The following is a 23,891-nucleotide window of genomic DNA, read 5'->3' as shown; positions in this document are numbered from 1 at the left end:
AAGGAAAGGAAGGCCGCTGGGAAATACGCCTTTACATTTTTCATTGACTATTTCTGGAAGTGGCGGAACTTATTTCGGTGTCATTCATTCCCCCCCGACGACAAAACCGTCCTACTTATTTATTTACTACCAAAACTGGTGTGGAATGTGCAAAACAAATGGAAGAATATCCAAGAACTATTTGCTCCTGAGTACATCTGTATGACCTAAGAGGCAAGAAATATCATTATCAATAATTCTGATGGAGGAAATCCCTGCTGTTCGCCGCCCAAAATCACTTTTTGGGTGTTTTTTTTTCCCCTCTGCAATACTTAGACTTTTCAAAGACAGAAAACCCACGTTTTCCGGGAAACTTTTTAACATTAAAAATTGATTTATTAAAAGATGAGGAATAATAGAAACCCGGACGGCCGATTCGGTTTGTGTTTTTTTAAATTTTATTGTGTTTGTACAGTACTGGCTGCTCGCACTCTTGGAGCCGCAGCTCCCTGGAGATGTTTAAGTGCTTAAGGAAGTGAAAAACAAAACAGAGCACTTTTTCAAGAGAAACATTCAAATGTGAAACTGCTGGAATAAAATAAAATAAAAACATGGCGGTGCCGTTTTAACACTTTTACACCTTTTTTGTTTATTTTAAAGCTGTGACGGGCCGGCGGGCCGGTCAGGTGCCCGAGGCGGCCGGAATTTCCTTACAAAGCCTCGAACTCGTCGATCCTCTGCTTGGTGTTACCCATGCGGATCTGGCGCAGCGTCTTGTACTTGTCGCGGCCGACCCGGACGTTCTCGGCGTGCAGCAGGTCGATCTGCGTCTCCTTGTCGTCGTCCCGGGCCTGGGCCAGCTCCGAGCTCAGAGCCTGGGGACGGAGCAGCGCTCGGTTACCGGCTCGCCCTCCGACACCTTAAAGCATAGCTTGCAAACCGCAAACTCACAAACTGTCAGCGACGGGTCGGGGGGCTGAAATCCACCTTTAACCCTCGTATTATGTTAAGGGTCAATTTGACCCATTGGGTCAATGGGTGAAATGGGTCAAATTGACCCTTAACATAATACGAGGGTTAAAATCGACTAAATATAAACTAAAATACCAGGGAGAGTCCAAAAAATGATCACGATATTCCGCTGTCTTGTTGCTAAAAGCGTAAGAAGCGCTAGCCTAAATATTAACCGAAACATTTAGTGAGGAGTTGTCCTTAGAAACACAACCATGACAGCACGTGAAATAAACATTGAGAGAAAAATAACACTATAGCTCAAAAAACACTACAAAAAAATGGGAGAAATGTCTAAACTGTGCAAGAAACTAATTTGATTTAAAACAAAGGATGAAATCGGCGAAGTCGTCCGACCCGATTGCAATTTTTACAGGCCCTAAATTCAAACTCTTTGTTTTGCCAACGACCTTCTGTTAGCAAACACTGGAAGCGCCAAAAACCACCCGAGCGGTCGCGCTCGCGGACGATGTTCGGAGGGGAGCGTAACCACGGTAACCAAAGAACCGAGTCGCTACTGCTTTTACAGAGGTCATTTTGGGACGCGGCTACTTTGACCATTCAAGTGGAAAGCCTGGAGGAAAGAAAGGGAAAACCCCAGACGGGCTGAAAAGCGCAGGACCTTCAGCTGCTTCTGCAGGCGCTCGTTCTTCTCGGCCTCGGTGAGACGCTCCTCCTCCCGGCGGTGGTCGGCGACGCCCTGCGTCTGCAGCTCGGCGCTGTAGGTGCTGTTCTCCTCGCTGTGCTCGTGGTCGCTCTCGCTGTCCGAGGAGGACGAGGAGGAGGCGGGGGGGACGGCGGCGGGGGCGGCGGCGGCGGAGGACATCACGCTGTGCAGCTCCTCCTTCGTCTTGAGCAGGTGCTCCTCGACTTCTTTGGCCTGGCAGGGAAGAGGAGACGGGGTCATTCAAGGTGAACGTCTCAGAATGATCTCCATCCAGACTTCTGGCTTCTTTGAACTGATCATTTCATTCGAGCGCCTCTGAAATGGTCCGTCGGAAGTTTCGCCGTCCGTAAACGTCTCATCTGAGCCACGGAGCTAACTTTAGCAACCACATCTTCTCATCTCCCCTTAATTCAGCTTATCCACTTTCCTAATTTCAACTTGATCTTAAAGCCGTCACATGCAGATATAGAGAGATTTCCTAATCCCATCTTCTTAGCTCAGCTTATGCTCTTGTTGTTTTTAACCACATAAACTCATTGATCTCGTCTTAACGTAGCGTTGAGATATTCTTGTTTTCAGCGAACAAACCCATTAGATCTTATCTCACCTCAGTTGTCATTCTTGTTTTCACCAAACAATCTCTTTCCATCTTCTCTTCCTTCAGTTCCTTGTCTTCATATTCTTGTTTTTACCTGATCAGTCACCAGATCTGTTCTCACCTTACATTCATCTTATCTTCCCTTGGTTAGTTGTCAAATTGCTGTTTTACCTGATTAGCTCATTCAATCTAATCTTCCCTCTTGGTCCTATTTGAGCTTCTTATCTCCCCTCTATCCCATCACCCCTTCGACCTCCCCTTATCCTCTTCTTGCGTCTTTTTCTCCTCTATATTTCCTCTTATCTCGGCTTCCTCGGTATTTTTCCTTTCGGCCTCTCGGTATCTTTTATCTTTCCATCCTTTCTCCTTCCCTCGTTCGTTCATCAACGCGACTCGGGCCTCGGGATCGAAATGATCGACGTCCGGAATCCCGACGACCTCGCGACCTCCGTCCCACCGAATACCGACGTCCGAAAAGCCGGGTCGGTTTACGCGACGAAACTGAAAAGATGATCGTCTTTTCCGCGAGGACGGCAGGATATTGCGGCGGTGGGCGTGGCGGCGAGAAGCCCACCTTGCTGTGCCACGTCTCCGCCTCCTCCTCCTTGACCTTCTTGGCCTCCTCCAGCAGCATGATCTTGGCGCTGTACTCGGCCAGCTCTGCAGCCTGCAGGAGGACACACACCTTCATATCTACGCTCTCGGTTAACACCCCTCTCGCTCACACACATTACCGAGGGAAAGAATACGGGAGGAAATGCAGGTTCAAGACACGGCGGGCGAAAAAACGAAGAAAAATATAAAAACACGGATTTGATCAAATCTTTTCCAATGTTGGGATGTGTTTTTATACGTGTGTGTAACTCAAACAGACATATGACATATGTGTGTGTATATTATATACACACACATATAATATATACACATATTATATGTGTGTGAATGAGAGGAACTCGGGTGGAACGGTGAGGCTACAAGGAGTGGAGATCAAGAAGCTGGAGGATTTCAGGTACTTGGGGTCAACAGTCCAGAGCGTAGGAGAGTGTGGAGAAGAGGTGAAGAGACGGTCCGAGCAGGTTGGAATGGGTGGAGAAAAGTGTCAGGGGTACCAAGAGATAGAAGAACATCAGCCAGAATAAAAGGAAAGGTGTACAAGACAGTGGTGAGACCAGAGATGATGTTTGGACTAGATACTGTTCCAATGACCAAAAGACAGCAGGCAGAACTAGAGGTTGCAGAGATGAAGATGTTGAGGTTCTCTTTGGGAGTGACCAGGATGGAGAGGATCAGGAAGGAGTCCATCAGAGGAACAGCACATGTTAGATGTTTTGGAGAGAAGGTCAGAGAAGCCAGACGGAGATGGTCGGGTCATGGACAGAGGAGGGATAGAGAATATATTGGTAGATGGATGCTGGAGTTGGAGCTGCCAGGCAAGAGGTCTGGAGGAAGACCAAAGAGAAGAGTTATGGACGTCGTGAGAGAAGATATGAAGGTAGTCGGTGTGAAAGAGGAGGATCCAGAGAATAGGGTTAGATGGAGAAGGTTGACTCGCTGTGGCGACACCTGAAGGGAAAAGACCAAAGGAAAAGAAAAATTTGTCACAGGGGTGCAGGACATGTATGACCGAGATAAAGTGATGATTGAGATGGTTTGGACATGAACAAAGGAGTGTTCATGGTGAAAATCTGGGTAGAAGGTTGCTGAAGGTGGAGCTGACAGGCAGGAGGTCTGGAGGAAGACCAAAGAGAAGATTTATGGACGTAGTGAGAGAGGATATGAAGGTAGTTGGTGTGAGAGAGGAGGATTCAGAGAATAGGGTTAGATGGAGAACGTTGACTCGCTGTGGCGACACCTGAAGGGAAAAGCCGAAAGAAGAACTCAAACAGACACACACACACTTCCATTACACTATACTACTAGAAATAGATGGGGTAAAGAGGAGAAACCCCAGGCGTCCTCCTCCCTCACCAGCTGCTCCTGGCTCTTCATCTGGAGCTCAGCCTGCCTGGCCAGCTCCTCCTTGGCGATGATGGCCTCCATCCTCTCCGCCTCCAGCCGGGACGACTCCTGCTCCACCCGCCGCCTCTCCTCCTCCAGCCTCAGCGCCCGGTCCAGCTGCTCCTGCAGCTCTGCACACACACACACACACACACACACACACACACACACACACACACACACACACACACACACACACACACACACACACACACACACACACACACACACACACGTTTCTACAAGGTACCCAAGAAGTGTGCACTTGGCCTGAATCTTGTTTTTTCTTTGTTTCTCTTGATGTTAAATACGGTTTGCGGTTAAGAGATCGTGCTGTTTGTGGCAAAACATCTTCATAAAACAAACTGCTTTAGCGGCAATTAAGACAAATCATGACAGAATTCAACATTCAAATTCCAAGACACTTAACTGCACTTTTTAAAAACATTTCAAAGACATCAGTGCAGTTACTCTTTCTACTAAAACAAATGTTTATAATAATAGGATTGAGGCGTATTCAACAATAATTTTACGGCACATCAAAAGTCATTTATAAGTGAAATATAAGATGTTGGAGAAATTCAGCCATTTGAATGTGAGTCGTTCAGGTCTCAGTCATCAGTCAGTCTGTTGGAAATGTGAAATGACGTCAATCTTTTGAATCAAATGCAGTTCTTTTTCTCTTCTTACAGCTGCTTCGGAAAACCAGACGCGAAACCAAAAGACAAACGTGTTAAAAACGTGCATCTCGGTGTGACTGTCCTTCCGGTGGATGAACAGAGGAGGTCAGCAAGCCGTCGAGTTTGAATCCTCCTCTCTCTCGACATGGCTGAGTGTGGTCTCGGATCCGCCCTCGAGCCTTCAGACCTCGCCGTCCGAAACATCTGACTCGCTCCGTCCCTCCGACGGACTCGCCTGAAGAGAAGCTCAGCATCTTCATCTGTGCTTCTTGCTCTTCCTCGATGCCACGCAGCGTCGCCGCTCTCACCTCCTTCTTCCTCGCCGTCACTCTTTCATCGCCCGTCACCCCGACCCTTTTCTCCGGCCATGTCCGTCCGCCCGCCGCCACGCTCTCCGTGCCTCTCCGCGGTTTATCGGGAATAATTCAAATCCTGCATCTCCTGCAGGTCCGCTCCCTGTAACCTCAGCGTGTCGCTGGGGTTCTTCTCGGTGCCCTGCATGTTTTCTGTCTGGTTGCGGCAAACCTTCATGAAGGTCGAAACCAGGGGTCGGGAACCTTTGACTGGGAGAGCCGTAAAAGCCAAATATTTCTTTATGTTTCATTGAGAGCCATATGGTATTTTTAACGCACAAAAAATGAAAAAGGTCTTAATTTAATGCGACCTCTGGTGCTGCATGGATTTGCTTCTTTATATTTGACCGTTTCATCCATGCAGTTTTATCACAGCATATTAGACGTACCGCAGATCCAAATTAAATTCCTCCGTCCAGCAGCCTGGAACGCACGGTAAGCATCGTCTTGTCTTTCTTTGTCGCCATCTTTTCCCTTACGAGGGTTGATGCGGATAAACTAGTTGGCGATTTGATCAAATGAATTTCTTCCCCTTTACAACGGCCCAGACGTGCTCGGAAGCCAACGGTTCCCGACCCGACCGACGGGCGAAATTTATCTTCAAAACTAATTTCTGTTTACTTTAAACTGACACGGTATTATGAAGAAATCTTCTTCTTTGGGCTTTTCCCCTCAGGGGATCAACTTTCTCCATCTAACCCTAAAATTATTATGAAGGAATATCACAAGTATTTTAAAATCAGTTCCAAACCGATATTTTCTTTTTCAACTCAGAATTGTCAGGGAGCCGTACGGCATCACCAGAAGAGCCGCAGGTTCCTGAGCCCTGGTCTAAATGCTGACGCTTCATCCGGTCGAATTACTTTTTTTTCTTTAACAGAAATAAATGAAGTGAAAAGTGGAATAAAAATGTGAAAAAAACACAGTGTTTTGTTTGTTCTGCCTTTTGGCTAATTTTCCGTGCTCGTCGGGGAAAGCGAACACCCCGATCTTTCCTTCCAGTTCTCCCAAGGAGAGAAAAAGGACGGCGTCCTCGGCTTTTCCTCGGGCGGAAGGGTTTTGTGCGGTTGGACGGAGGCTGTGGAGCAAAGCCTCACCTTTCTCTGCTCTCTTGGTCGTCTCCTCATACTGCTGCAGCTTCAGCATCATCTCCCGCTTCTCCTGCTCCATCGCGTCCTTCTCCTTCTCGATGGCCGCCCTCCTCTTCTTCTCACTCTCCAGCTGCTCCCTGCAGGACGGCAGGAGACCTTCGTTACAAAGCTTCCTTCAAATATTCAATGTGAATCCAAAAAAAACCCAACAACCTGAGGAAGCGGCCGCTTTTTGCCCTCAAGGGTTTGATGGTTTCAAATGGAACGCCAGCGTTCGTTGCCACGAAACCCCATCGAGAGTCGATCGACGAGCGGATGCACATTTCAACAACTATGTTGGGCTACATTTGTTTTGCGCCGCCGTCTGTCTATTCTCTTCGAGACTGTTGTTGCCACGGTTACTCGGAGAGTTCCTAAAAGCGTTGTCACGCTCCGGGTGTGTTGCTCCGTCTGCAGACGAGCTAGTAAGGCGGCAGAACGTCCCTCTCCATCATCTGTGGGACTTGCAATCGCCACGGTAACCAACATGGGCTCCAGCATTTCAGGGCGGCTAAATGAGGTGAGGCGAAGATGAACCCCGTCTATGAAAGCGTGGAGACGTCCTCCTCCCCCAGGACCAGGGTCCCGGCATTCCTAGTCGAGTTTCCCGTCACCACCCCGGCCTGGACCTACCGCTCCAGCTTCTTCTGCTGGCGCTCCTCTTTGGCCTGGGCCTTCATCTGCTGGACCTCGATGGTGTCGGTCTTGCGGCGGCGCATGTACAGGTCATGGTTGCCCATGCAGAGCTGGAGGATGCGCTTGTTGACGCGCAGCCGCGGGGCGTAGAAAATGAAATCCTGCCAACGACACGTCCGGGACAGCGTGTCATCATCGATCATTGTCATCATTGATCGCCACAACGTCCGGGAAAACATGCGGTGGAACAATAAGAATAAGGATGATAAAATAACAGAGGTGCTTTGTTGTCGTGAAGCTTCTTTCCTTTCCTATAATTTGGTTTCGTTGATGCAAGAAGAACAAAACCTTCCTTCAGGGGACCCGAGGACTCGGGAGAAATTAGGTCAGAAATTTTTCCTGCCAATATTTATGGGGACGTTCGCTTTTTCATATTCTTACATTCCGAAAGTCTTTTCCAAACGCTGTAGAACTTTTGTTTTTTCTTTTTCGTAGAACCAGCATCTATTTTCTGTGTTTGAAAGACTCCTCACAAATGAATTCTCGTTAACTCCGAGGGTTCACCGTACATTTCGCAGTCAAGTGCATCCGGGAATGTTACGATTTGTCCACATCGTCACATTTTAGTGGCGTCTCAAAATGTGAGGTGAATGTTGTTCACACATCTAAATGATCAGGATAAGGAACGGCTTCGATCCAGTGTATTTTTTCAGTGCACTTTTTAAATCTGATTAATCCCAGAGTCACTGCGGATTCTTTAGATCAATAACAAATGTTCGTTTCTGTGTTTCATCTGACGAGGGCAAAAGACGAATGTAGAGGGTGATAATTATACACTTAATGCACGTTTTATCAAAACTAAACAGATGTGGAGTCCAGATTGCAAAATAAATAAAAAAAACAGTTAAAAGAAAAGATGCTAATTGCACCATATTTACCAACCACATTTCTTAACACCAAACAAACAATCATCCATATTCCCATGTCCTTTTAGCCAAACTCACGAGACAGCCTGACTTGTTTAAGTGTGTTAAAATTGCCAATTGCATAACAGTTTTTAATCAAATTAGCCATTTATATAAATGAATCTGGACGAACGCGTTCGTGTGAAGATTCCGTCATTTCCGAGCGCCGATACTCACGGGAGCCTTCTTGTCAATCGGCTTGATGGTGAATTTCTTATCGCTGAAGGAAATGTTTCGGATTTCGCTCCAGGGGAAACCGACCTTGGGCGTCAGCCTGGCGGATGGAAGGAGAGGTGAGCGGACGGCCTGAGAAGACGTCCTCCACCACGGCTACGTGACCGGCAGAAGATTACAGATGACATTGGAAAAGTAGCTTCTTCTTGCTACATGCAGGCTCTCAGCGTGGGACGGACTCAGTCGCCAGATTGATACGAATACCAGCTTGTGAAAGATTAACGGCACAGTTTTATTCTCCAAAGACGGGTTTGTAGCACGTCTACTCTTGACCGGTCCGAAACGTTGCTTGGATGCCATTTGGTTAAATGTAGGTCCCGACGTGTTGTTGACCGTTTCGTCGAGATGCGACGACAACGGGGTGTTTTTAAACGAATTCACCAAAATGAAAGATTCAATAAAACCAGCAGCAAAACTGCCGAAAAAGGAGACTAAATGGAAATAACAAAAAATAATAATCCTCAGTCACCACTGCTTGATAGAATGCGGATAATTAAAGAAGATACTATCTGTATGGGTGTCGGAGAGCAGTAATCAGATTACACGGCGGCGCTTGTGATGGAGACGGCTGATCTGAGGAGAGGAAGTTGAGGCGGAATCCCAGGAAACCAACAGCCTGGAGGTCGAGATGTTACTTCAAACGGGAAGTCGAGTCGGGATTTTGGCCGGTTTGTCAAAAGCCTGGTGGTCTTACTTGTCCGACTTCTCGTAGATGTTGACTCCCAGCGCGTCCACGCCCAGCCACAGGTCCGTGCCCTTTTTGTTCTTGATCTCAAAGTAGTTGACGCCGTACATCTCCAGGTCCTGGGTGATCTTCAGGTACTCGAGGATGGCGTCCTCCCTGTGACCATCAGACACGCAGGCTGGATTCCAAGCGACCTCAGATGTTTTGTGTTCACTTAAATATTTTCTAATAACGAGCCATAACGTGCCGGAAAATCAGTTTCGTGAAATGTTCTTTGCATTGTCGACGGTCGATAGCTCAAGTTTTGTTGAGGCGGTTTTGAAAACCAGCAGCAAATGTTTTGATTCTTTCCTTGTTGGGGTTTTTAACCGCCTCCCTTTGGACTTATGTTAAACCCAATCGAACCCCGAGGAACGCGGTGGTACCACTCGGGTAAAATGTCCAGTTTTGACCGGACGCAACATTTCTGCAATAAATGTTCGGACTCAAAATCCAAATGTGCTTCAAAACTAAACACCGTACGGTTTGGACGTTTAAACGAACAAAAAAAAGCATTTGTAATGGTTGACTTACTTGAGCATGGACCTGTGCTCCTTGTGCCAGCCCTGGATCCTCACCTCCCACTCCTCCTTGGTCAGATTGTGCTGATCCAGAACTCTGGGGGGGAAACGACGTTTCGTCAGGAACCCGGTGAAAATGTCAACAGCCTGCCTGAACAATCTGCGCTAAAACAAACAGTCCTTTGTGTCGGTTATCTGCGGGTGTGAGGACGTGCTACGACTGGGTAAGAAATGTGAGTTTCCCAGAAGGTCCAGCTCTTCGTACGTCATGAGCTCCGCATTAGAAAGAAAAAACTCTTTCCAACCGTTGGCCGCTTTTCCAGCTTCGGCGCCGACAAATTGCAGGTTTGCAAATTGCAGTAATGCATGCATACTGTAGAATCCAGCGCACTTTTTATACTTGTTTCGTATTTGCTTCACAGTTCAAATAAAAAAGCGTATGAATTTAAAAAAACAAATCCTACAAAGACGCACACACACACAAACACACACACACACACACACACGGTGTATACAGTATAAACACAAAATGTTTGACGGCGGGGCGCTTAAGCATCTCCTCTTGATTTGCTTCTGTTGATTATATTTTTGGTGAATGTACAATTTAAGTATGTCACTTAAATGCAAAATATTTATTGACCGTTATAATTCAGGATTATGTTGGGACATTGGTCAGATCACAAATACAGAATCTTACATTATACATTAAAAAATGTTGACATCTTATCGTAATGCCGTCCTCCTCTCACGACCTCCATACAAAATAGGGTTTTAAATAAATCGTTTATCATAAGTGCAGCTTCTCGCATCTTGTCGATCTTTTTACGCCTGTTTTCAGATATTCGACATTCAAAAATGGATTTTTATTTCCCCCTGGGGTGTTTCTATCATTTCACAGCTTCAGGTTCGTGTTTGGGTCTCAGTTGCCGGCCGGTGCATTCGCACCGCAGCGGTGAAACTGGTGCTGCGATATCTGACCATCCTGCAATCAAAGCTCCCTGTATGGCGTCCGTCTCGTCACCCAATTCCTGCGAAAAAGAGGCGTCGGCTCCGACCGGGCGGAGAGATCGTGACCCCGAAGGCGTTCCTTCCTGTGCTAAAAGCACAAGGCTGCTCGTCTTCAGAGGGAAGAAGTACTGCAGCGTGGGGTTTCTGGAACGGACCGCCTCATAGCTTAGCATCGGAACCGCAGGGCGAGAGTCACCGGAGAGGTCGGCTTACTTTTTGGCCAGCAGGCGCTCATCGGAGAGGAACCCCGGCTGCTGCTCCGCCTCGTCGTAGTCCCCGTGCTTGGCCTGCACGGCGTAGGACGCCAGCAGCACGGCGGTTTCCGAAGGACAGAAGACCTCCTCCGCCAGGATGTCCTCCTTCACCTGCAGGAAGAAGAGCTTGCGGGTGACGTCCTGGATCAGCTCCTCCGTCACATCCTCCGGGTAATACTTGGCCCTCAGCTTGAACTGCAGCGGGCTCTCCTTCTTCACGTCCTGGGACATGACCTGAGCAGCACAAGAGCGGAGAACCGGCGACGGCAAAGTCAAATTACACAACAGATAACATTTAATACTACTTAAATAAACTCCTGATGAGTTTGACCCAGGACTGTTTTTTTGAGACAACCTTCAGCAACTTTGAGGTCATGACTTAGAACTACGTTACGTGTGAGGAGAGTAACTCGTTTATTCGATTCCGTACGAGGTCAAAAAACAAAGAACGCTTAACAAATGAGTGGCTGTAAAACAAAAGTTTCCGCACTTTACTTTAAAAAATCCGTTAATGTGAAACCAAACGGTTCGGCGCGGTGACGGGCAGCTCTGCAGATGCGTGAAGATGCAATACAGAGGTGGGCAAACTTTTTGTCTCAGGGGCCGCATGGACTTTTAAAATTTGACAGACGGGCCGGTTCAGCACAAGAGACGCTACATAGAAAAAAAAAAAAAATCTATTAGCAATACATATCAGACTCGTCTGATATCTGCTTTGAAAATAAACCCAGCTTGGTTTTGAAGGCTCTGACCTTTGCTTGCATTTCATGCACAAACTAGTTTTTCCCTCGTAGCTTCACGTGCAGCTCATCCATGTGTGTCCGTACGTCAACAATAAAAGGCTAAATCACAAGGTCAATCTGTATTATTCAGCTCAGGAAAAGTAGCTCCAAAAATGAAATTATCTCATGTTTGAATTCTGCACCAATCCGGATTAACAAGACCAATGGGCCGGATTTGGCCCGCGGGCCGTAGTTTGCCCACCTCTGCGCTAGAATTTTGTTGTTACTTCACATCGTCCGATGTCAAAAGGGCAGGAAAAGCTCACCTTCTTGTCGTTGTTCAGCCACGTGAGGAAGCCTTTGTTGTCGACAAACTGGAGCCCGAAGTACCAAATCTCACGGAGTCCGATGGTCCTGGCCACCTAAGATGGGAATTATTTAGTTGAAAGTCTTGGACATTTTCAAATTAGGTCCTACTTTTATGAAAGAAACAGATCCTTATCATTGGGATGAGTCGCATTCCTGTGTCTGGATCACCCGCTCAAGTCTTTACATGAGCATAGAAACCCCGAGCTACCATGATAGAGGCTGAGCAGCCCTGATAGCCGCCCCGACTTTGGATTCTCCTCCAATACTGAAAGGGCTGCTCTTTGTTTTACTTCTCATTTCAACTCCCCTGCATGAAAAGGCTTGTGGATACTTGGGTGGATGCGTGACAAACCCGGCTATAAATAAACAGAGGCCCCATCGTGGACCCTTGAGGTTCGCCCTCGCAGTCTAAACGGACTCCAGGCCATTTATTTCCATACAATTTGACCTCCAAAGATACATCCAACCATTTGAAAAGTGTGACTTGAGTCTTAAAAGATAATATTGTGCATTCTAATGTTTTTTTAATTCAATAAATGCAGACTGACACCTTTTTCAGAGTCTTACAGTTTCCACACCTCAGGGGCGTCACCTGGCGTGACCCGTCTAGAAAGCAACCGGTTTGATCCGGTCGTCGAGGTCAGGACGTCGAAAAGCCACAATTATCTCTGGAAGTTTAGAAAAGAAGGGCAGTAAAGTGGGATCCTTAACTCGGACTCGCCCGTTAAAGATTTCTCCAAAAATGTTAGACTTGTTTGAAGACGCGGAGCTCAAACAGTCCTGACGAATCTTAGACAGGCTTGTGTTTAGTGACTAACGGGCTGGTAAATGTTTAAATCGCTCTTCCGTTTTTCGATCCCGGCAGGCTGCTGACGTTTTGCTTTTCGCCACGGCTTCAGAGAAACCGCCGTAAAACCCGGACGAGAGCCTCGCTGGCAAACGTGGGGCGAGAGTTACACTTCTCTCCATTCCCGTCTTTTTGAGGGGGCGTATTTGTGAGACGCCTGGTGGGAAACACCACGCCGTCTTCCTGTCCAGGGACAGAAGGTTCAGGTGACCCAAGACCTCCAGCTCCAGGGAAGGAGGGCGTTCATTGCCTTCGTTGTCGCCGTCATAGTTTAGCTTTGCTCCGACACACGACTCCTCAAAACTTGTAGCCTCGCGTTTGGATAAAATGAATAAAAAAAGGCTTTGTTGAGTGAAAATCTAATAAAAAAATGCTCCTTCTATTGCTTGGCTTGGATGTACGGCTCATTTCTATAAAAGATCATCTCGGGTGTTTTTCCCATGAAAAGATTCCTGATTGGGTGCAGTTATTGGATTAATATGGTTGATTTATTAACCCCTGAGCCATATTCTTCAAACACTGGTCCAAACCTTGTGGTGAAAACATTAATCTCCAGGTGGTCACGCTGCCAGAAGACGGGAGAAAACCAGAACACACACTTTTGACACTTACAATGATTTGTCCTCTCGCTCTCCGTCTCCTCAACTTCAAGCTACGTATGTTTTGGTTGCTGCATCTACCAAATTATTTGACCTTTATTTCAGCTAAAATTTCAGAACCGACACAGATTAGACACCACACACACACACACACACACACACACACACCTGGTCGTAGAGCTGTTTCCCGGTGGTGTTGGGGTGGAAGGAGAACTCCAGCTCTGCATCCATTGTGGTCACACGAACATTGACCTACGGAAAGTTTCAAACAAAAAGAAAAACAAATAAGGTAAATTGGTCACGTGATGAGGTGGCGGTTCTTCCTTTGGGTCCACAACACGTGTCTGATGTCACACTTTTGATACATTTTATGGAAATAAATAGTCATGCAACATGTGAACGACGGACAATTAATGTTCGCATTTTATCGGCCGACAAAATAAGACATATTTGACCGATCAGATTGAGAGTCCAAAATCTGACTGAGCTCGTCCGTTGAAAAAAAATTGCGATCGATGACGGCTTTGTCTTTCCGGGGAAGCGAGGCGGGTCGGCCGCTCCGGACGTATCCCTTTAATTCTTCCAAGCAGGGAAGCGGATTGTTCATAAACCATAATTGCTCACTATCTCATTCGACTTTGGACCAACTTTGCAAGGTGCCACGAGGCTGCGAGCACAGATTGAAATATCCACACGTTACTTCGGACGCCAGCGATAACGACCAACGGAGAACATTTTCAAAGAGCTGAGATAGTGCAAAATCTCATGTCCTGGAGGGAACTTCTCCTGGAGATGGAGTTCAACTTTAAAAAAGGGGAAAAATAAAATAAAGTCTAATGAAGGCCACCCCCCCCCATCCCCCTTCTGCAAGGCACCTGAGTTTGTTGCAGTTTCACAATGTTTTTATGAAGCTAGATCACACCCCAAAAGTCGTAAAGATAAAACCCACGGAAACACCAGCAACAAAATAAAACTCTCGGTCACAAACACTCATGCCTCACATCTCTGTTGCGGCGGAAAGAGACAATTTCAGCGTTTTAGGGTTTCGCTGATGATTAAATGTGCTTTAAAAGCTGCAAGATCTCAAAAAACATCTTACACATTCAGAAATCACAAAAGCATGAGAAACTTTTTGCATTTGCATTATATATGGATTAGGTTTCCAGAAGGTCTCCAGGACAAATGTTCTTCGTCGATACAAAAGAACGAGGACCACGATTGTGTTAATAAGCTGAAACATCTCACACGTCATGGCAAGGATTAATGAGAGCTAAAATGTCTTAATAAAACCGTAGGAACGGACATAGTGTGCGTGATAAAAATGACAGTTAGGGTGAATAAATGCGTCATGTGCTTATTTGCCATTGGATCAGTACAAAACCTGTTTATATCCTGCTAAAGAACCTTGATAAAATATATGCGAGTATAGGATTGCATGGCAACTTACTAGATTTTTTTGGCATTATTTTCAGTTATTATTTCGAAGTGCAATAAAGCCCCTCCTTCTCCTTATTGATGCATCTGTTATTGATTGATTGTCCATTGATAAGCTTGACGAGGCGTCCAGGTAACACAGCAAACGCAGAATAAATAAGTGATGTCACTCTGCTCGTCCCCGTATCAGCTGCGATCAGTGTCAAGAGAGGAACTCTTTATGGATCCGGGATCGATCGATCGATCGATCGGTCTGGATGGCGTCGTCCAGAGGTCGGCGGCGGGTCGACAGCCGACGGTTCTGTTTTAAAGTCGTGTTATTAAGCAGCCAAAATGCGGGGAGATTTCCGACTTGTTCTGATGTTTTGTTTGTTTTTAAGTTGAACTTTGGATTTCAGCCCGTGCTGGATTCTACTTTCCGACCAACACGCGACAGCTGTCAGACGTCGAACCAAGGTTTTTTCTCCTGACGTCTCACCTGCGTTGAAATGCCGCGACTCCGCTCAGCTTTTTACGACATCTGGATCGGGCTCAAATTTCAGCTTTTTTTATTTGACTTTTTTCTAAACTGTCTGGATTTTGATTTTAATTCCAATAACTCCATCTTTCCGTTCTCAGAATCAACTTCTTGTTGATTCTGGAATGCGTGAAGCTTTATTTTTCCAGGTTGTTTGACTTCAGACTCGTGCGATACGGGACAGACGTCAGAGTGACCTCTCCAGAAAAGCTTTTCTCCTTGGGAGTGTCAACACGAGGCCCGGTCGCCTTATCGCTTCCTCGGACACAAAGAGTCCCGGACAGACTTTTCAACGACTTCCTTTCAGCAGAAAGGCTGGGAGGGAGCGTTCTCAGTGTCACCGCTGACATTTAATGGACAGACGACGAGACGCTGAAGGTAACCGTGGCGTTATGGCGGGCGACGCGGGGCGACGGGGAGCCCATCCCATCCCGAGATCCAAAAGAGGCCCCTTTGTTTCTCCATCGCAGGAATGCGAGCCTTTAAAAAACAAACCGCTCCACGTTTTAGTTAATCAGTAAAATATCCCGAGGGTCGGCTCCTCTGACGACGGGATTCAGATGAAACGCAGAGAAGCAAAAGTTTGAGACGATTTCCACGCCGCCAGGAGGGAAGGTTAGAAAGCGAGCGTGAATTCCGATTCAAAGCGCCGAGGACGTTTGGATGAAGAGAAGGTGTAGAAATATAACAACGTGACCGGCTTACCGTTCTGGGCATCTCGGCTGTGGTCAGAGGCTGAGCTTCACCGGCTGAATGAGTTTCCCAGGCTTCCTCCGGCTGCAGTGAGCGACGTCCTGCAGAACCCGCGCCTGATAAAGAGCGCAGAGTCAACTCCTGCCGGCGAGCTCAAGGGCAGGGCCGCCGTCCTTTGGACTCGCCGTGACGTCGGGGGTTGGGACTCGGCTGCGGCGGCGCGGGCCCGACTCCCGCCGCGGTCGACGCCTCCAAACTCCAAGATGGAGCTGCGTCTCCGGGCCGCCGGGGGCGACCTTTGAACGGTGCGGGTTCGGAGGTGACGGCGGTGAGTCACGCCGTCGTAAAGACATCATGATAAACGCCTGCGACCTGGAAGACGGAGCCATGGAAACGGCTCGCTCGCAGGAGACCTTCAAGAGCTTCATGCTACATACAAAGATCACTTTTACATTAGGAAAAAGTACAAATAAAAAAAGGATATATTTAATACATATTTACCCTTACTTTGTAAATGAACACACACACACACACACACACACACACACACACACACACACACAGGCTCCCCTTAGGGTTAATATGAGGCGCGTCCACCCTTTGCAGCCAGAGCAGCTTCTCCTCTTCTGGGAAGTGTGTCCACAAGGTCCAGCAGTATCTTTACGGCAATTTCTGAGCGTTCTTCCAGAAGAGCATTTGTGATGTTGGACTGGAAGGCCTGGCTCTCGGTCTCTCCTTCATCTCGAAGGTGTTGAGTGGGGTTGAGGTCAGGACTCTGCGCAGGTCAGTCAGTTCACTGGCCTCCATGTGTTTCTGGATCTTGCGTTCTGCACTGGTGCTCAGTCATGTTGGAAAAGGAAGGGTCCAAATCCAAACGGTTCCCATGGAATCGTCCAACATGTCTTGGTGTGCTGAAGCTTTTGGAGTTCCTTCCACTGGGACGAAGGGGTCAAAGGTAAGACGCACCATGAGCCCACCATGCACCATGCAGTCATACAAGTAACGCTCTCCTGGCGACCGCCAAACCCAAGTCTGTCAGATGGCCAGATGAAGAAGCAGGATGGATCACTCCAGAGAAGTCGTCTGCACCGCTGGAGTCCAGTGTTGCCGTGCTTTCCACCGCCGCATCCCACGCTTTGCATTGCACTTGGTGATGCTCGGCCATGGAGAGCCATTCTATGAAGCTCTCTGGGCTCTGTTCTCCAGCTCACCTGAAGGACACATGAAGTTTGGAGGTCTGCAGCCACGCTCTCTGCAGAGAGTGGGCGACCTCTTGGCACGATGCGCCTCAGCGTCTGTCAGTTTACGTGGCCTAACACTTGGTGGCCGAGTTGCTGTCGTTCCCAAACACTTGCATGTTCTTCTGATCCGGCGGACAGTCGACTGTGGAATATTTCAGCCTGGATTTGAAGTGATTGGAACACCTGGTTCCCATTATTTGAGTGGATGAGCAAATACTTTTTACCATATATATATATATATATATATATACACACTTTGCATTTCAAATTGTATAACTTTTGGAAAAAAATCAGTGAAGCTTTTACTGAGTTTACATATTAAGCTGTTTTCATTTGTGGAAATAGGTTTCCGCTGCGTCACCTCGTAAAAAAAGGAAGGTTTAATAATCTTAATGCAAACATCTTTTTCTTTTCAGAATTCAAATGCAGTTACTAAAATAATCGAAGGACTGCCTTGTTGCAGTTTTGCAAGGAACTATTTTTCTCTTCAGGTGAGTTTGCTGATATATACACACAAACATACACACATATATATATATATGTAAATGTATAAATATATAAATATATAAATATGTGTATGTTTTTTGTTACATACAGTGACATACATTTCTATCTGCTCTGATCTACCGCTTGAAGAAAAACTGAAAATAAATCCATTAAGTAATGAAGCATCAGGGAGTTTAATCATTTATTTATTTTGTTGTTTTGTAAAGCACTACAGGTTTTTCCACAGACTGAAAGCTCCATTTAAGACCTTTAAATAAGTTTAAAAAAACAAACACAATCAATGGCATGTAGATATATATTTAGATTACGATAAATCAGATTCGGATTAAGATTTGTAAAAAAAGGTACGAGAGTTGGTTTGTAGTTGATTATTAAAAATAACTATTTAAAGAACTATATAAATACTTACTTCAAGTAGGATGCAGAAAATATTTCAGTGAAAAGCATTTTGCTCACAGCCAAATTGTTGAGAGGAATCACGAATAAATACATTTAACTGATAAAATATAAAACCTCTGAAAACTGCATCTGAGAAAGCGGCAAAATGAAGGCCGGGGAAAAAGTCTCCCGCTCCCTTGAGAATAAAAACATGATAAATGTTGTATTTCTCTTAACATGTTGCAGCAACTGACAGCGCTGGCAAAGAAAATGAACATATTACCACTGTTATGTGTCCAGCTTGAGCTCGACTGGATGAAAAACCCAGCTGTGACCTGCGAAGCGTCCCGGCCTGTCGGCGCCCGGCCGGGACTCCCGTTGTACGAAGAGGAGAAACCGGATCAGAACTCGTCTCTGATGCGGAAGTGAGGCTGGTCCTCGGGCCTGAAGTCTGGGTCGGGGCTGCCGTCCTGGTTGAGGATGCGGGAGGCGGTGTAGCCCACGATTGGATACTTGGCCTTGTAGGTGCCTTCAAAAATGTTGTCCAGAGACGCCAGCTGCTCCTCGGTGAGGCCCATCTGACGGACGGACGGACAAGGTACCTTTAACCATCGGTTATTGATTGGAACCGGAGCGGCTCAGACGGCGCCGGTGTGGCACCTAACCTAGGATGACCACAGGTATTGGGTGATTTATGTCGGTTTCCCTGTAAGAGTGGGGGAGCGGAACGTTCGTCTCTCTCTCGGGAGCAATAAAAGGTGGGAACTTCCGCCGCCTCCTTAGATGTGATGCGAGAGAGAGAAAACAATTCCACGCTTCTTGACTTCCGTTCTTCCACCTGCTTAACACAGGAAACATTTTTGCTACTGTGGTCTCCGCACGTGAGACCCGTACCACCAGCCGTGCGCTCCCGTCGCTGGTGTTTCTTAAAAGCCAGAGCTTTGAGCCTCACCGGTTGCCCTCGGTCTTCCCCGATCGCTCCCCGCCACCGCCGCCGCTGTAAACCCCTGCATCCTGACGGGCGGCAGCTTCCGCCTTGGCCGCCTCCCGACCAGGCCTCCCGTCACTGCCCGCCGTCCCTGCGTTCCTGCTCGGCGTCCCTCGGTCTCGGCCTCTTTCCCGGCCCCGCCGCCGCCCCACCGAGCTTCCCCTCGACGGCGAACGCTAGCGCCTTCCGCCCGTTCCCTCCCTGTCCTCCCCGGCCGGTCTGCGTTTCCTGTTCGCCGCTCTACGTTAACTAGCTGTTTCAAACCCAGTCCGTTGTGGTGCAAACTCTGACAGGTCTGAGGATACAGGTATCTCATGTCTGGATCTATCAGGATCTTGACCTACTGGCTGCTTTTGGACGGATAGCCTGGAGAGAACCCAGGCAGGTGAGGCCAGAACATGACAACTCTGTCATAGAACCAAGAGGTGACGTCGCATGTGACTCACGATGTCCGGCGTCAGGTCCTCCGGGTCGAGGGACATCTTGGCGACAGCTCGCGTCGAGTCCTTTCCCACCAGCGCGTTGTACGGAGCGTCTTTGCCATAAAACTCTGAGGTTGGATTCAAAAGATGACATTAAATTCAGCGCTTATGTATTCAGAATGCAGCTTCATGGCACAGAGGGAAGTCATAGAGCAAGTCAGGCAAAGGTAGCAGCAACGTTAGCAAGAAAATTCACTCATCGTGCAAAGATTTCAAAAAGAAAGTTCTCCAGGAGCAGTGAAATTCTATGAACGCTAGCAAGAAATGGTAGCATAACATAAAATTGTAAAAAAAAAAGATTGATAAATAATTGACGAAATAGGAAAAAATAAATTAAAAAAACACATAAATATACAAACACACACACACACACATATATAATTACTTATTGTAAAGTCTTGTTGTGGCAACCGGACCTAAGGTTAATCTTATCTTATCTTGCTCTTGAAGATGTTTCATCATCGTCTAACAAACCATGTCGAGTTTCCTGAAGAAACAATGTGGACAAAGTTGTTGGTACCCCTTTGTTCATGAAAGAAAAACCCACAATGGTCGCTGACATAACTTGAAACTGACAAAAGTAATAATAAATGATTAAAAAAAAAAAAAGAGTGAAAATGAACCAATCAGTTAGACATTGCTTTTTAATTGTGGCTCATGATAACTGTTTTTAAAAACCGACCCATCAAACAGACCCGGACAAAATGATGGTATCCTGAGAAAAGATTGAAAAAAATGTGACCATATTTGACATGTTTCCCTAAATCGGCCTATTTAAAGCGAGACGAGTCATCGCTGTGCCCTCTGGTGACGTGGCGTCTGCCATACGTGGACCACCGATGTCCACAGAAGGCCACGGAGAGAGTTGCCCTCAGGAGATTATGGAGAAAATGACAGAGCAGCATGGGAGATGTAAAGGCTAGAAGACCGTCTCCAAGCAGCTTGGTGTCCCTGTGATTACAGCTGAAACATTATTCAGAAGTTTAAGGTCCAGGGGACTGTAGCTAATCTCTCCGGAGGCGGCTGCCAGAGGAAGACTGAAGTCACGTTGAAGGGACGGACAGTCCAAATGGTAACCAAAGAGTCCCGAGACATTCAAGGTGAACTCCAAGGTCGAGGTAACAGCGTCAGATTGCAACATCTAGTGGAGAACCGAGGAGGAGGCTACTGTTGAAAGCAATTCCCGAAGAGCCAAACTGGAATTTGCTACAATCCATCTTGACAAAGCTTGTGGGAGGATGTCCTTTAGACAAATGAGATGAAACTGGAGCTTCACAGAAAAAAATGAAGCATACCAGCACAAGCACACTGTCCCTCCTGGGCAACATGGAGGCTCACTTCTGTTTGGCACAAGACCATCTCAAGACTAGCAAGGCATTCTGGAGTCCAGAAAGCTGGGTTTCAGCCGCAGGTCATGGGTCTTCCAGCGGGACAAAGACCCCAGGACATCCAGGAATGGCTGAGAACAAAACATCGGGACGATTCAGAAGTGGCTTTCCATGAATCCTGATCAAAATCCTGCTGGACGTCTGTGGAAGGAGCTGAAACATGCCGTCTGAAGAAGGCCCTCTATGAACCCGGGGCAACTGGAGCCGTTTAATCAAAAAAAAACACAAAACCTGTCGAGAGGTACAGAAGTCTCTCTGACGGCTTCGGAAATTATTTGATTGCCGTATTTGCCTTAAAAGATTGTTAAACAAAAGTAAAAGTTAAGGGTATTGGGGATTAAACCGAGGCCACGCTTGTTTCGTAATTTCCTGGCTTACTCGTGCGCCCTCAAACATACCCAGTGTTGGGTTGTGACAAGAAAAAGAAGAGCAGTAAATATTTCCCGTTGTTTCTTGGGTGAGTGTGACAAGATGAATATCCACAGCGTTGTAGCACCGAGCACGAGTCAAAACGGTCCGTACCTTGTACTTGGCAGTGAGAAAGGGAACATCTTCAAGAAGAAACACCAAGTCCAGTTGCCACGGCAAGATCTGAGAACCATCGACGATGACCGAGGTGACGGGGGACCTTTATCTAAGTCTTCTTTTTCCTTCGGCTCCTCCCTCCAGGGTGGCCACAGCACCTCGCCGGCCCGGTGGTCAGAAACCTCTGCTCTACACCTTTCCTGCCCCACATTTCATTCGCTCTAAAATCATACATTCCCCCTGACACTTTCCTCCAGCCGTTTCAGCCTGCTTGGACATGTTTCTTCACCTCTTCTCCACTCTTTTCATTGCTCTGAACTGTCGACCCTCAATACTGCAATACTTCAAAAAGATAAATACTGCCAGAGTCTCTGGGCGCGAGGGCACAAGATGCCTCGCCAACGGTCCACAAAGCAAACGACCCATTGATACGACGGTGCGACGAAGGCACCCCTGCCTTCTGCAGTGACTGAGAAACAACTCTTACGTCCGTTGGAGAACTCAGCAAACACTCTGTGCCCGGTTCTGGTCAAAGTCCTGTTGCGGTGTCTTCCAGACAGAGTTGACTGTCCCTCGGGAGGACGCCATAGGGGAGGCCTTTGAACGGAACAGTCTGCGTCACTTTGACCTGGTGGCTGAGGCTACAGCAAGAGGTTGGAAGGCCAAGGTTGCCAAGTCCACCACAAGGTTCCTGAAGGACTTGAGGATCGGGGGCAAGCCCTCAGAAATCCATCAAGGCACTTTGTAGCACGGCAGAAGGAAGCAGGCAGTGGCTCTGGATTAGAAGGAAAGATCCTGTCGGGGCCGCTGGGGGACTCACCCACCCCGACACCGCGCCGCCGGGGGACCCACGCAGGAACCGAGGCAGGAACCGAGGCAGGAACCGACCTCTCCACACACCCTGGTTGATCAGCTCGCGCTGGGCCGGCCTCCCTCAACTGAGGGTGTACGCCGGTAAAAGCTGGAAACACACAATGAAATGGCCGTGCACAAGTAGAGCACAAGTCCCTGTGGTGAGTCTCGCTCTTTGTGGCCTCGGCTTGGACGAGGAGACCGTCAAGGACCGTCCAGTCCTAATAATGAACTTAAAATCCTCCACCTTCTCAATCACCACTCCCTGTAACCTCCACGTTCCACTCAGGTTCCTCTCATTCACATACACGTCTTCTGCCTTGCTGTAAGTAACCTTCATTCCTCTCCTGTCCGGAGCATACCTCCGCCAGCTCTCGCTAAGGATCACGAGGTCATCTGCGAACGTCGCGGTCCACGGAGGTCCCTGTCTAACCTCCTCTGTCAACCTGTCAGAGCTGATCCCTGATGGAGGCTCACAGCTAGCATACATGTCCTGCACCTCTTTGACATACCGCTCCGCCCCTCCAGACTTCCTCATGCAGTGCTGTAGTTCCTCTCTCGACATCCCGTCAAATATTTTTCCTAGATGTCCAGAGAGCAGCTCCGTCTGAGCTTCTCCATCCACGCTGGAGCTCCTTCTGCTCGATGCTCTCGCTCCACTTCAGTTGCTTCCCATAACTTTGCTGATCGTCTCATCAACCGCAATACAGTGCTGTACTCTATAGTGCCCACCACTCTGCAAATCAGAACCTTCACACACACACACACACACACACACACATATATATCTTTATCACCTTTTCCTTTCGTGACGTCAAACACGACGCCTTTCACCGCCATGTAAATGGGCACTCCTTCCTAGGACGAGAGAGAGGGGGGTCACGGGGGTCACGGGGGTCACGGCGGGAACAAATGTCTCTTTTCTATACGCTGATACGTGACTCTGTATCCACGCGTGGAAAGCGTCGGGCTTCCTTCCTCCCTCCCCACGCAGTGACCTCACCTCGCTGCCGTCGAACTTCCCGAGCTCCTCCTCCGTGAACAGACGCACCGGTTCGAACCGGCCTTTCCGTTTTACTTTGGCGTCCTGCGCGGCGGCCGGGACGAGCAGCGCCAGGAGGACGCAGGCCGCCGCCGCCGCCGCCGTTGCCATGACGGTGTTCGGGACGCGGACGCTTGTTGGCGTGTCTTCCCGGGTCTGGAGGAAGACGTGATGCGTTCACGGTCCGAGGAAGTTATGGGACGACGAGGCTGCCCCCCCCCAACACACACACACACACATTAATGAAAGTAAAAACGACAGCTTTCTAATCCCAAAGTAAAGGTTAAAGGTTCCAACAAAGTAAACGTTCCCTCTAAGTAGTTTTGCATTTCGAACCCGTTTTGCACGCCAAATAAGATATTCTATATTTTTTTGAAGAGACGAAAAGAGTGTGTTTCCGTACTTCCTTTATTTTAACAAAAACCTCCCGCCTTTCAGTTCATATTTCGAGAGCGATGATGAAAATACCCGCTTGTCTCTCACGGCGCCGTCCACTCCACTCCGCTCCGCTCCACGCCAGGGAGCGGAGCGGAGCGGCCGCCGCGGCCT

The 23,891-nt window shown here is 47.8% G+C and overlaps 2 protein-coding genes and 1 long non-coding RNA gene across 4 annotated transcripts; 1 reads left to right on the top strand and 2 right to left on the bottom strand.

Moving 5' to 3' along the window:
• Positions 1-419: 419 nt before the first annotated feature.
• On the bottom strand, positions 420-16,092 carry ezra (ezrin a). Its single transcript, XM_086159377.1, has 13 exons — positions 15,952-16,092; positions 13,464-13,547; positions 11,807-11,902; positions 10,718-10,992; positions 9,510-9,593; positions 8,946-9,092; positions 8,195-8,291; positions 7,050-7,213; positions 6,384-6,514; positions 4,224-4,384; positions 2,830-2,922; positions 1,613-1,870; positions 420-854 (listed from the first exon to the last, which is right to left on the bottom strand). Exons 1-13 carry the CDS (start codon positions 15,961-15,963, stop codon positions 690-692), a joined length of 1,767 nt encoding a protein of 588 aa, XP_086015503.1. The 5' UTR covers positions 15,964-16,092; the 3' UTR covers positions 420-689.
• Positions 15,160-18,499, top strand: LOC147238125 (uncharacterized). Of its 2 annotated transcripts, none has more exons than XR_015107097.1 (3): positions 15,160-15,624; positions 17,597-17,671; positions 18,366-18,499. It is a non-coding gene; the product is annotated as an uncharacterized LOC147238125 (long non-coding RNA). The 2 variants fall into 2 exon arrangements; XR_015107096.1 differs by lacking the exon at positions 15,160-15,624 and adding an exon at positions 16,178-16,267.
• Positions 17,865-23,855, bottom strand: nenf (neudesin neurotrophic factor). Its single transcript, XM_086159402.1, has 5 exons — positions 23,746-23,855; positions 23,304-23,551; positions 23,098-23,158; positions 19,500-19,603; positions 17,865-18,643 (listed from the first exon to the last, which is right to left on the bottom strand). The coding sequence occupies exons 2-5, from the start codon at positions 23,451-23,453 to the stop codon at positions 18,467-18,469; spliced, it is 492 nt and encodes a 163-aa protein (XP_086015528.1). The 5' UTR covers positions 23,454-23,551; positions 23,746-23,855; the 3' UTR covers positions 17,865-18,466.
• Between the last annotated feature and the right edge of the window lie 36 nt (positions 23,856-23,891).

The sequence above is a fragment of the Fistularia commersonii genome, chromosome 1 (assembly GCF_037954325.1).
Source record: "Fistularia commersonii isolate RoL2024-O1a breed Wild chromosome 1, RoL_Fcom_v1.0, whole genome shotgun sequence".
Taxonomy (NCBI): domain Eukaryota; kingdom Metazoa; phylum Chordata; class Actinopteri; order Syngnathiformes; family Fistulariidae; genus Fistularia; species Fistularia commersonii.
The sequence above is the reverse complement of the archived record's forward strand: the minus strand, read 5'-3'. Positions and strand labels throughout refer to the sequence as shown.